The sequence below is a fragment of the Microcaecilia unicolor genome, chromosome 1 (assembly GCF_901765095.1).
Source record: "Microcaecilia unicolor chromosome 1, aMicUni1.1, whole genome shotgun sequence".
Taxonomy (NCBI): domain Eukaryota; kingdom Metazoa; phylum Chordata; class Amphibia; order Gymnophiona; family Siphonopidae; genus Microcaecilia; species Microcaecilia unicolor.
The window spans coordinates 22,852,071-22,865,089 of NC_044031.1; the positions used below are offsets into that span (position 1 = coordinate 22,852,071).

At 50.4% G+C, this 13,019-nt stretch overlaps 1 protein-coding gene across 1 annotated transcript; it reads left to right on the top strand.

Moving 5' to 3' along the window:
• Window positions 1-681: 681 nt before the first annotated feature.
• On the top strand, window positions 682-12,746 carry LOC115460745 (putative protein ZNF720). The gene is made up of 3 exons (XM_030190507.1): window positions 682-864; window positions 1,323-1,449; window positions 12,613-12,746. The coding sequence occupies exons 1-3, from the start codon at window positions 841-843 to the stop codon at window positions 12,744-12,746; spliced, it is 285 nt and encodes a 94-aa protein (XP_030046367.1). The 5' UTR covers window positions 682-840.
• The last annotated feature ends 273 nt before the right edge of the window (window positions 12,747-13,019 follow it).

The following is a 13,019-nucleotide window of genomic DNA, read 5'->3' on the forward strand; positions in this document are numbered from 1 at the left end:
TGAATGGAACAAATCAACGATTAATTTCAGCCTCCTATGCACAAATTAACATCACCATGGAGAGGGTGGTTGGAGATTTTGACTAAACCTGTTGAAGGGAAGGGAAATGGGACTTGCCTTTCTGAGGTTTTTTTGCAACTACATTCAAAGTGGTTTACATATATTCAGGTAATTATTTTGTACCAGGGGCAATGGAGGGTTAAGTGATTTGCCCAGAGTCACAAGGAGCTGCAGTGGAAATTGAACTCAGCTCCCCAGGATCAAAAGTCCACTGACTGCATAACCACTAGGCTACTCCTCCTCCTCCTCCTCCATTCGTTAAGAAAAACGATGGGCGCTGGGGCAGCCTTGTTTTGTTACATAGTAGATGACGGCAGAAAAAGACATGCACGGTCCATCCAGTCTGCCCAAGAATCATGCCTGGGGGGGTGGGATTAGCAGTAGAAGAGTCCGCCCTCTTCCACTGATAAGGGAGGGAAAAGAAGCTCCTTGAAAGGACAAAGCTCCTCTTCCTGTCGCCATTAATATTCTGACCAATCAGAAGTAAAAGGGGTGGAGAGAAGAAAAGACTGTTCTCAATCTAACCTCCTTTGCTCTGAACCGGATCAGGAGGCTCAGTCTAAAGCCCCTCCCTCTCCTTGTCCTTTGTGATGTCATCAGTCTGTGCAGCAGAGCAGGAGGCTGAGGCTTTTTCAAGGTATTTGCAGCTGTAAGACTCAGGGTTCTGCCCTTGTGTCCCTTCTCCCAGCACTGCAAGAGCCAAATCTTCAGCTCCTCCTCCTCAGCCAAAGAAAGATCCCTTCATTTCAAATTCTGCAAACTGCGAAAGCAGAGAGGAAAATGCCTGCAGGAGCTTCTGTTCAGGTAGGAGATTGTCCCTATCTTCCTGTTAATTTGTTACAAATACTGCTGCACCTTTCTAACCTGGGACACACTGCACAGTCTGGACCCCAAGCAGACCTGGGGTAGGGACTCTGGGATCCTCCTGTGGGGAGAGACATCAGAGGTCCTACAAAGGAAGATTTTGTGTCCCAGCTTTCTAGTTGCTATAATCCTGCTCTGTGATGGTCTCTTCAAATCATATACATACAAAAATCTGTCCCTCTGCTTTGCTGAGCCCCAACCCTGGGTGGACTAAAATATAACCCTGTTGTGGGAAAGGGGATGGGACTTGATATACTGCCTTTCTGTGTGTGTTATGTAGTCCTAAATTATATAAATCCAGCAAATATTTTCTCCGCCCCAGTGAGCATCAGCATTGGGAGATCGCCTCATGGATGCAATGCAGAAGATGCTGAATGTGTGTCTGGTTTGTATTTCAGAAGCAGGTCACTTTTGAGGACATCGCTGTCTCTTTCTCCCAGGAGGAGTGGGAGTATTTAGATGAAGGGCAGAAGGAGCTTTACAGGGAGGTGATGAAGGAGAATTATCAGACCCTGATCTCACTGGGTAAGAGATCATTTTCTTTTTTTTATTAGCAGTATCTGAGCATCATTATAAAGCCAAATTGCAAAGAGTAAAAAGTCAAACCGAAAATCAAATAGGTTAATTCTCAAAAATCAAATTATGTAGAAATACTGTCACACTCAAATTGATCACATCAATGAAAAATTAGGCAGTAATTCATACTCTCTCCTCACAAACTGGCAGCTATTAATCACAGGTTTAAAAAGAAAACCCCAAACCTCCAGTATATATCTTCCGTTGAACCAGTCAAGTGTATTAAGCAAAATATCTTTTCATGACACTGCTTAAGCTGCATAAACAGTGAAAATAACTTGAACTACAACTGTCAATGTTCACAGTCTGGTAATTAAAATATAGGTTAGGTGGGGAGAGGGAATTTCCTGGGTGGGCCTATAATGCTAATATCCGTATATAGGCAAAATGCCCATTTATGGACATGTGACGCCTAGCAGTAATTCAGCAATATCCCACTAGAGGTCACGGTGGTATTTTGAGAGCTGGAATCATCAAGGTGGGAGCGAGTGGGCATCACGTCTGCCACACTAGACCTGAGGGTCCTCCCCACCCTAGGTAAGTCCAGGGTGTTTGATGGGGGTGGACATTTTTGGGAGTTCTACCTGCGGGGAGGGGGGTTGATAACATATGGGTTCTTGTATTGTGGGAGATCTGTCAGAGGGGTTGTGAACCAGTGGGGGTGCTGTGCATGGGGGGGTGGGGGATTTGATGCTGTTTACAGGGTGTACATGGGTTACATTGCTGCAGGTCAGGAGCTGTACACGGTGGGGGAGGATGTATTTCTCAAGGGCACTTTTTAGAGGGAACAGCAATTTTCCATATCATCAAGCTGATCAATCCATAGACTGGTGGGTTGTGTCCATCTACCAGCAGGTGGAGATAGAGAGCAAACTTTTGCCTCCCTATATGTGGTCATGTGCTGCCGGAAACTCCCCAGTATGTTCTCTATCTCAGCAGGTGGTGGTCACACACAGCAGCAGCTCTGGCTAGGCCTCCAAGCCTAATCCTTAGGTTTTGTTGAGGCCTGGGGTTGAGGGCTCTTTTGAGCAAGTGCAAACCTGGTGGTGCCAGGTCCCTCCTTTTCTCCCCCCTCCCGCTGGCTCCGTTTAAAAAAAAAAAAAAAAAAAAAATTTTAAACGTCTTTAAAGGCGTTTAATTCGACGTTTCTTTAAACGTTCATTGCAGCTACTCACTGGGACACCAGTTCGTTACAGCTCGGAGCGGCAAGCAGGTAATTTTACCTTTTTATAGCGGGCAGGGGGTTCCCCCGATTCTTCTCCTCGTGGCATATGGCGTCGGAGGGCGAGGGCGCAAAGGGTCGCTCCCCGGATCGCTGGAGCGCTTCTAGAGGGGATGCGGGGGTTTTACAACCTGATTCGCCCTTGATGGGTGACAGTTTAGTGACCGATGAATGTCCCGGTCGTTCCTCCGGCGTGGCGTTTTTTTCCTGCCATAAACGCCCATCCCCCGCTCCTCGCCTCCGCCATCTTGGCCGGCCACGCGGCTCGGACGGCTTCTTCGTGGGCCGCCCTTGAGGTTGGAGACATTAATGCCATGAACGCCCTTAATTTGGGCGACGGCACAAAGCGGCTAAAGTTAAGCGCCGTTCTTCCCGCGCGGCTCCTTCGCGGAGTTTCGCGCCGGACGCCATTTTGGATGCGCAGCATGTCTCTCCCCCGCTATTGCGAGCGCCGGTTGAGAGTGCGTCTAGGGCTGTTGCCCAGGCTGCGGAAGTGCACAGTCTGGGGGGTTTCTCCCCCGAGTTTGTTTTGCTGCTGCATCAGGCTTTCCTCATGCAAAACGCTGCCCCTGCTCCCTCTTCTGATAAAGAGGTTGAGGTTCCCAGAGGTAAACGCCCTCGGGTTGATTTCCAGGCCTTGGAGGACTTTGTCTCCTCCGATGTAGATGAGGGCAGCATGTCTGAGGTCTCCCAACGGTCCTTTGCGGATTCCTTGGAGGAGACAGATCCCCGCTCGGATGGAGCGGATGACCCCTCTGCAGCGCGGCTTTTTAGCCCAGAGGATTTGCCCAACCTGTTGTTACAGGCCATGGACACTTTGAAGATTTCCTCTCCGGAGGATGTCTCTCCCTCAGCCCCTGTTGGCTCTGCCATTATGCTGGGGACGAAGCGCCCGCCTAGATCCTTCCACGTGCATGATGCCATGCACACCTTAATTGCGGCTCAATGGGATGTCCCGGAAACGAGCCTTAAAGTGGCTAGGGCTATGTCCCGCCTCTATCCTTTGGCTGTGAGTGAACGTGAGGCCTATCTGTGGCCTACCGTGGATTCTTTAATCACTGCGGTGACTAAGAAAACGGCGTTGCCGGTGGAAGGTGGCACGGCCCTAAAGGACGCCCAAGACAGAAGATTGGAGGCGGCCTTAAGGTCGTCCTTTGAGGCAGCTGCTTTAAGTTTGCAGGCCTCAGTTTGCGGCTCCTATGTGGCCAGGGCGTGCCTGACTATGGTGCAGCGGGCTTCCCCCTCGGATCTTTCCTTGAGGGCTGATTGGCCGGCCCTGGAATCGGGCTTAGCCTATTTGGCAGACTTGCTGTATGATGTCTTGAGAGCCTCAGCTAAAGGCATGGCTCAGACAGTCTCTGCGCGGCGGTGGCTTTGGCTGAAACATTGGTCTGCTGGCCACGCCTCTAAATCCCGCCTGGCTAGATTGCCTTTTTAAAGGCAAGCTGCTCTTTGGGGTCGAGCTGGACAAAATCGTGACCAATCTCGGCACGTCTAAGGGCAAGAAATTACCAGAGGTCAGGGCTCGGGCTAGTACTCGTCCCGGTACCTCCAGAGGACGGTTGCTGGAAGCCCGTCGGTACCGCCCGGGCAAGTCGGGTTCCTCTGCCCCCTCTTCCTTCAAGAGGAATTTCTCCCCCAAGCAGCATTCCTTTCGCAGAGACCGCCGTCCCGGAGGTGCTCCCTCCGGTCCTCCCCCAGGGTCTCGTACCCAATGACGGGGCCTTGGTCCACGCCCCAGTGCAGATTGGAGGACGGCTGTCCTCGTTTCTGGGCGAGTGGACCACTATAACTTCAGACGCTTGGGTGCTGGAAGTCATCAGAGACGGCTACAAGCTAGAGTTCTGCCAACCCTTAAGAGACGGGTTAGTACTCTCTCCCTGCAAGTCTCCGGTCAAGCTGTGGCAGTGCAGCAGACCTTGGACAACCTGATCCGCCTGGGTGCGTTCGTTCCGGTGCCAAAAAATCAGATTGGCAAGGGACGTTACTCCATTTACTTTGTGGTTCCAAAGAAAGGAGGTTCTGTCCGGCCTATCCTCGACCTCAAAGGGGTCAATCGGGCCTGGAAAGTGAGGCACTTTCGCATGGAGACTCTCCGCTCTGTTATAGCGGCAGTGAAGGCAGGAGAGTTCTTGGCTTCCTTGGACATCAAGGAAGCGTACCTGCATATTCCCATCTGGCCTCCTCTCCAACGCTTTCTGCGTTTTACAGTCCTGAGACGACACTTCCAGTTCAGAGCCCTCCCTTTCGGGTTGGCTACTGCTCCGCGGACCTTTTCCAAAGTAATGGGGGTCATAGCGGCCTTCCTGCTAAAGGAAGGAGTACAAGTCCATCCTTATCTGGACGACTGGTTGATCCGAGCCCCCTCTTATGCAGAGTGCGGCAAAGCTATGGACCGGGTAGTTGCTCTTGTGAGCTCCCTGGGATGGATCATCAACTGGAAGAAGAGCCAGCTGCGCCCGACTCAGTCCCTGGAGTATCTGGGAGTTCGATTCGACACCCAAGTGGGCAGAGTGTTCCTGCCAGACAATCGGATTGTCAAGCTTCAGGCTCAGGTGGACTAGTTCCTAGTAGCCTCTCCTATTCGGGCTTGGGACTACGTGCAGCTGTTGGGCTCTATGACGGCCACGATGGAAGTAGTGCCCTGGGCCAGGGCTCATATGAGACCACTACAGCTATCTCTGCTGCTGCGCTGGACTCCGATGTCGGAGGATTATGCTGTGCGCCTTCCCGTGGACCCAGCAGTGCGCAAGGCGCTGAGCTGGTGGACGCAGACAGACAAGTTGTCTGCAGGATTGCCTCTGGTGACCCCGGAGTGGATTGTCGTCACGACAGACGCCTCTTTGATGGGCTGGGGAGCCCACTGCTTGGGAAGGACAGCGCAGGGGCTCTAGTCTCCTGCAGAGGCAAGTGGTCTATCAACCTCCTGGAACTCAGAGCCATTCGGTTGGTGTTATTGGAGTTCATCCCGGTACTGGTGTTGTAGCCTGTACGGGTCCTGTCGGACAATGCCACGGCTGTGGCCTATATCAACCGCCAGGGAGGTACCAAGAGCGCCCCTCTAGCCAAGGAGGCTATGAGTCTTTGCCAGTGGGCGGAAGCGAACCTGGAGCAGCTTTCAGCGGCCCACATTGCCGGAGTCATGAATGTCAAGGCGGACTTTCTCAGTCGCCATACCTTGGAGCCCGGAGAGTGGCAACTATCTGCTCAGGCGTTCTTGGACATCACGAAGCGCTGGGGCCAGCCGAGCCTAGATCTGATGGCGTCATCGGCCAATTGCCAAGTGCCGCGCTTTTTCAGCAGAGGACGGGACCCTCGATCCCTGGGAGTAGATGCTCTTCTCCAACAGTGGCCGACACATGAGCTCCTCTATGTGTTCCCGCCCTGGCCCATGTTGGGCAGGGTGCTAGACCGGGTGGCAAAGCATCCCGGCAGGGTAATCCTGGTGGGTCCGGATTGGCCCAGACGTCCCTGGTATGCGGACTTGATCAGGCTCTCAGTCGACGATCCTCTGCGGCTGTCAGTGGAGCAGGGCCTGTTACATCAGGGTCCCGTGGTGATGGAGGATCCCTCTCCCTTTGGTCTTACGGCCTGGCTATTGAGCGGCAGCGTCTGAGGAAGAAGGGCTTCTCAGACAAGGTCATCGCCACTATGCTGAGAGCGAGGAAGCGCTCTACTTCTACTGCTTACGCCAGGGTTTGGCGTATCTTTGCAGCATGGTGTGAAGCAGGCTCACTTTCTCCCTTCACTGCTCCAATTTCTTCAGTGTTGGCGTTCCTGCAAGAAGGTCTGGAGAAAGGCCTGTCGCTCAGTTCCCTTAAAGTCCAGGTAGCGGCTCTGGCTTGCTTCAGGGGCCGCCTGAAGGGTGCTTCCCTGGCTTCGCAGCCAGATGTGGTGCGCTTTCTCAAGGGAGTTAATCACCTGCGCCCTCCTCTGCACTCAGTGGTGCCTGCGTGGAATCTCAACCTGGTGCTAAGAGCATTGCAGAAGCCGCCTTTTGAACCCTTGTCGAGGGCATCTCTGAAAGACCTGACGTTGAAAGCAGTCTTTTTGGTGGCTATCACTTCAGCCAGAAGAGTTTCCGAGCTCCAGGCGCTCTCATGTCGAGAGCCTTTTCTGCAGTTCACTGAGGCAGGAGTGACTATTCGCACAGTGCCTTCCTTCCTGCCCAAGATTGTTTCTCGCTTCCAGGTGAATCAGCAGCTCTGTCTCCCTTCCTTTCGTAGGGAGGACTACCCAGAGGAGTACTCTGCTCTTAAATATCTGGATGTGAGACGAGTCATCATCAGATACTTGGAAGTGACCAATGATTTCCGGAAATCGGATCATCTGTTTGTCCTGTTTGCAGGTCCTCGTAAGGGTCTGCAGGCTGCTAAGCCTACAGTGGCAAGATGGGTCAAGGAAGCCATTGCAGCGGCTTATGTGGCCGCGGGGAAGGTGCCGCCTATCCAGCTGAAGGCTCACTCCACGAGAGCTCAGGCGGCCTCGATGGCAGAGGCCGGATCCGTCTCCTTGGAAGAGATATGCAAGGCGGCAACTTGGGCTTCGGCTCATACATTCTCCAAGCATTACCGTTTGACTGTGGCTGCACGGGCGGAGGCCCGGTTTGGAGCTTCAGTGTTGAGGTCAGGGATTTCAATGTCCCGCCCTGGGTGAGTACTGCTTCGGTACATCCCACCAGTCTATGGATTGATCAGCTTGATGATATGGAAGGTAAAATTATGTATAATCATACCTGATAATTTTCTTTCCATTAATCATAGCTGATCAATCCATAGCCCCTCCCAGATATCTGTACTGTTTTTATTCTGGTTGCATTTCAGGTTCAAGTTTAGTCTTCAGTTACTTCAGAAAGACTTCGTGTTCAAGTTTTTTCACTTGGATTCTTCAAGAGTTAAGACGAGTTTGTGTTACAGTGAGCTGCTGCATTCCTCTCCCCTCCGTTTTACGGGGCTGGATTGAGACTTAAAATTCTGCCGGCACTCCCTCCCGCTTCGTGCGGCTGTAGGGCAGCTTTGTACCCCTCCCGCTTCGGCGGTGTTAGGGTCAGTCAGCTCCTCCCGCGGTTGCGGTTGCAGGATAAGCCAGATCCCCCCGCATCGGCGGGTGTGGTGTCCCTCCCCCGCTCCGCGGGGATGAGCTGGACGGATTCCCCTCCCCCACTTGTGTGGGGATGAGCTGGGTTAATTCCCCTCCCCCGTTTCGGCGGTGGTGAGCTGGGCAGAGTGTCCCTTCGTGGGTGTAATTCTCTAAGTGCTGAGTCCTGCGGATGGAGCTTTGATATCGACATACTGAGGAGTTTCCGGCAGCACATGACCACATATAGGGAGGCAAAAGTTTGCTCTCTATCTCCACCTGCTGGTAGATGGACACAACCCACCAGTCTATGGATTGATCAGCTATGATTAATGGAAAGAAAATTATCAGGTATGATTATACATAATTTTACCTTAGAAAGCTGCTTCTGTGTTAGGGGATATCTCTGTTTGTTTTCACCATGTGCAGCTTTCTAAAATCACTGATCTCTCTAAACATGGAGGGACTTAAATGTTTGGTCCAGCACCTCTTTTTACAAGAGGCTGTATGTTTGGCAGAACTTCCTATAAAATATTGTGGGAATTCTTCACGTGTTGACTTGGATGTTTAACTTCCCTTCTCTAATATGTAATTTCACTGCAAACCCCACTGAAACAGGTCAATTAACAAGAGGAGTGTTATGATTGTGGTTAGAACACCTCTCAAACTTACCTCTTTCCTGGAGGTCAGCTTCTTAGCTGGCTTCTGTTTCGTTTGTCTGTCCTGTCTGAGCTAGCTCTCTCTCTCTGTGCTGGCTGCTGCCAGCATGGGGCTAATTGTCTCACTTTACTGCAGCTGTGGGTGTTGCCTGAGTTGCTCTGCTCCCTTTCTGGGTGTACTGGCTTCAAGTGCTTCACGGGGCTGCATTGGTGTGGGTTGGGCCTCTCTGGGTCAGTGTGCTGTTGCCTGGGTCTAGGGAGTGTGACATCATCTGGGAGGGCCTTGATAAGGAAGTGGTGTTCTTTCCTTCAGGGCCTTTGCAACGTTGGTGTTTGCGTGTGCTTTAGAACGTCTGCTGAAGGTCCCGGTTAGTGCTTAGTGTTGAGGAGCTCTTTCTGCTTTGTTAGCTTCCCCTTTGGTGCTTAGGAAGCACCTTGTTAGTTTTGTGTCTAGCTTGCTAGAGTAGTGCTTAGGAAGCTTGTTAGTTTTGTGTTTAGCTTGTTAGTGTAGTGCTTAGGAAGCACCTATGCTGCGTAGGTGTGTAGCTTCCCTGCTCTCTCCCTGTGGCTCCCCTGCTTACCTGTGTGTCTCTATTAGTAGTACTTCTAGTAGTGAAGGGCTTTGGAAGTCCTTTTGTGAGTGTGGTGCTATTAGTACTTCTGTTAGTATAGGGCTTAGGAAGTCCTTTTGTTAGTGTAGGGCTTAGGAGTACCCTGGTTAGTCCTGTACCTTGGAGCACTGCGGTCTCGAGCCTGTCCTAGTCCTGGTCCCTGTGTCATCCGGTATCCGGTAAGTCCTGCCGGCCACTCGAACCCAAGGGCTGAACCCTTGAGGGGGTAGTGGCTAAGCGCAGGTGAAGCTGTACGGACCAGTCCAGTGTGCTCCAGTCCAGTGTGTTCTGGTCCGGTGTGTGTTCCAGTCCTGTGTCCTCCAGTCCGGGGGATTGCAGTCCTGTGTCCTCCAGTCCGGGGGATTCCAGTCCATGTGTTCCGGCTCACAGGGCGGTGCCTGCAGTCCCTGCCGGTGCCGGTGTGCTTGCCCAGCGTTGGTTGGGGGGTTTTGCCTGCTGCTGTCGCTCCTCGTCAGCAGCCCAAGGGCTCACGTTTGCTCCAGAGCCTGGCCCCACGGGTTCTGAACCTGAGAACCTGACAAGGAGAGTGCACTTTCCCTTTCCTCTTAAATAAGCCTGACACCAACCACCCATTTTCTCCTTCTCCAAATCCCAGCGCCCAGATCTTTCTCTCTTCCTTCCTCCTTACCAGTACTTCCCCATACCATGCACGTGGATAGAAAAACATAGCCCCCAACCCCAAACAGGCAAAACGGTTTTCCTTGGGCCATCCACAGGCAACACTTTTTCCTCCTCCCCACCCCCCAGAGGCAGTATTTTCTTTCTAGCCCATCTTCCCCAGAGGCAACTTAACGTTTTTTCTCTTGGGTATTCCCCCAGGCACCCAAAAGAGAGGGCCCCCTGAAAACTCTGATCAGGAAGGAAATGCAAATTATATATTCCTAAGCAATACAAAAAAACCCTGCTAACATTGATAATAGTCAACAAAAATGATCTAAGTTAAATTATGTTGCCTGGAACTCTACTATTAAAAAGAAAATACTGACCCGTGACTCTGCATTGTCACAGTGTTAAATGCAAGCAGTTGGAAATATTTGTTCACTCAACGAATAGTTAAGCTCTGGAAACTCTTTGCCAGAGGATGTGGTAACAGTGGTTAGAGTATCTGGGTTTAAAAAAGGTTTGGAGAAATTCCTGGAGGAAAAGTCTATAGTCTGCTATTGAGACAGACATGGGAAGCAACTGCTTGCCCTGGGATTTCTAGTATGGAGTGTTGCCACGATTGGGTTTCTGCCAAGTACTTGTGACCTGGCTTGACCGCTGTTTGGAGAATAGGATACCATTGGTCTGACCCAGTATGCCTACTCTTATGTTCTTATGTATTCTGCATCCACAGGAGCCTTCCTCATGCAACAATAGGTGCAGAGTGAACTAGAGCATTTCTACCAGCTGTGTTCCCAGATATTCAATGCCAGGCCATGTCCAGGCACTGGAATTGAATATCTGGGCATACGCAGTCGGATAAAGCAGAGCTGGTTAAGTGCTTTATCCTCTTAACAATATTTAGATTGTGATTATCGACTCGGGAACAGCACACACTCCTTCCACTGCAAGACACGTTGTTTAAAGTAGATGGGTTTTTGTTTGCGTGATAACTATGCAAGATGTTTAGACCACTGGTGTTAATTCATTTTGAGTGGCCAGGGCCCTTGCCCCACAGCTGCTTTATGAAATCACAAAACCCTGCAAAAAGACACTCAAAACCTATACAGAAAACTTAACACACCAGAACAGCCCTAACCCACATAGTGCAATAAATATTACACTGGGCCCTAGAGCACCAATATACCTGCTACGGGGAAACTGGAACAACAGACAGTACATGGCAGCAGAATCCTTCACCTCCGTTGCACATGCAGAACATGGACAGACCCTCACCCGATTCAAAATAGGGGATCACAAAAAAAAAAAACATGCAGACAAATACTGAAATGGAGACTTTACCCAAGAAATCCAGACTACAAGCAGGGGCAATACTGGTAAGAGAGAAACAGAAATGTACATTTCACAAAGCAGGCACATCTCACTCCTTAAAAAGTATTAGACATAAATTTTTTCTTTTCTACCGGAGAACGTGGTACGGGCGGTTAGCTTGACGGAGTTTAAAAAGGGGTTAGATAGATTCCTAAAGGACAAGTCCATAGACCGCTATTAAATGGACTTGGAAAAATTCCGCATTTTTAGGTATAACTTGTCTGGAATGTTTTTACGTTTGGGGAGCGTGCCAGGTGCCCTTGACCTGGATTGGCCACTGTCGGTGACAGGATGCTGGGCTAGATGGACCTTTGGTCTTTCCCAGTATGGCACTACTTATGTACTTATGTACCTTTGTTGTCTGAGCACTTTAATTTTCTGATTTGGCTGGTCCCAGTCTCTTCCACTTTTCCAGGTTGGCTTTTCCATTTCTTCTCTGTCGTCTTCCTTACCTTTTCTACATCTGTCTGGTGCTGATCTTTTGTTTTTTTGTTTCCCTCCCACCCCATTTTTCTCTGTGTTTATCTCTTTTTCTCACCCTGTAGTCCTTAGTCTTCATTTCACATTTTCTCCCTCCCTTGCTCCCCCACACCCTTAGTTCCAGCCGTCTTCGGCCTTCAGTATCTCTCATCCATTCTCCTCTCTTAATGTCCCCCATCATTCCTTCTGTATCCCTTTGTTCTGTCCAGTACTTCCCCTCTGCCCCCTGTCCCTATTCCCTTCAGTCAGTATCTGTGTCTCCAACTTTCCCCCTGTGTTCATGTTCCACCTTCTGTCCAGCTCCTCACTCTTCTTTCCCCTTTCTCCTGCACCCCCACCCCCAGGGCCTGCATCTCTCCCTCTCCTCACCCCAGCCCCCCACTCTCCATGGTACTGTATTTTTCTCTCTATGGATCCAGTGTCTTTCTCAATAACCCCCCCTCCCCACACACAAGCACGTCCCATTTGCCCCCCATTCCAGCATATGTCTCTCTCTCTCACTCTATTCTATTCGTTTTCCGAGCCGCAGCAGCACACTGAGCAGAAGGTTTCAGTGTATTATCGACGACGACACCCAGATCCCTTTCTTGGTCCGTAGCTCCTAACGTGGAACCTTGCATGACGTAGCTATAATTCGGGTTCTTTTTTCCCACATGCATCACCTTGCACTGTACCCACATACAGGTGATATCTGCATCCACAAGGGCTGTCGTAGTGGTGTATACACTAGATTTTTGGTTGGTTTTGGAGGGGTAACGGTGAAATGTGTACCTGGAACCTTTTATGTGAAGTCACTGCAGTGCCCCCAGGATGCCCCACTGCTCTGATGGGATGTCTGTGTGACCAGTCTATTAAGAATCCTGCCCCCTCCCCCCAACAATACGTCCCAATGACTTGATTTTGTGTGTTTTTCATTTAGACTTTTTTTTTTAATTCCAGAAAGAGACACACTGAGTACTACAAAGTCTAGCAAACATATTTTTCGCTATGTTTATCACTTGAATTTTGGACGTTGTTGGTTTTAGACGTCTTATCAAAAATTCCCCTCTTGCTGATTTCTTAACCCCAGGAACAGGCTCTACGACCGTCATTCCTGACATTATGTCCCACATTGAACAAGGGGAAGAGCCGTATATCAGGGATGAACCGGGACCAGAAGAAAGAGAAACTGGGAAAAGCAACTACTCAGGTGAGGTGCAGTAACAAGAGGGACTGGGGTAAATGTCTGAGATGAAGTGTGGCTTGTCTTTATCTGAGCAGGAATGAGGTACCCAGGCCCTTAGACAGGGGCAGAGATCTATTTTATTTATGGTGAAACCTGTTTATTGCTATATAACAACAGATGAAATGCACATTTTGGAGAGGAAGTGACGTCAGCTCCTGGAGATGGCTGCTTAGCTAAAGAGCTCTGTCAGCTCCAGGGCGAAATTAAACTGTTCCCCACTCAAATCGAAACGATCTGTCTTCAGGAAACGA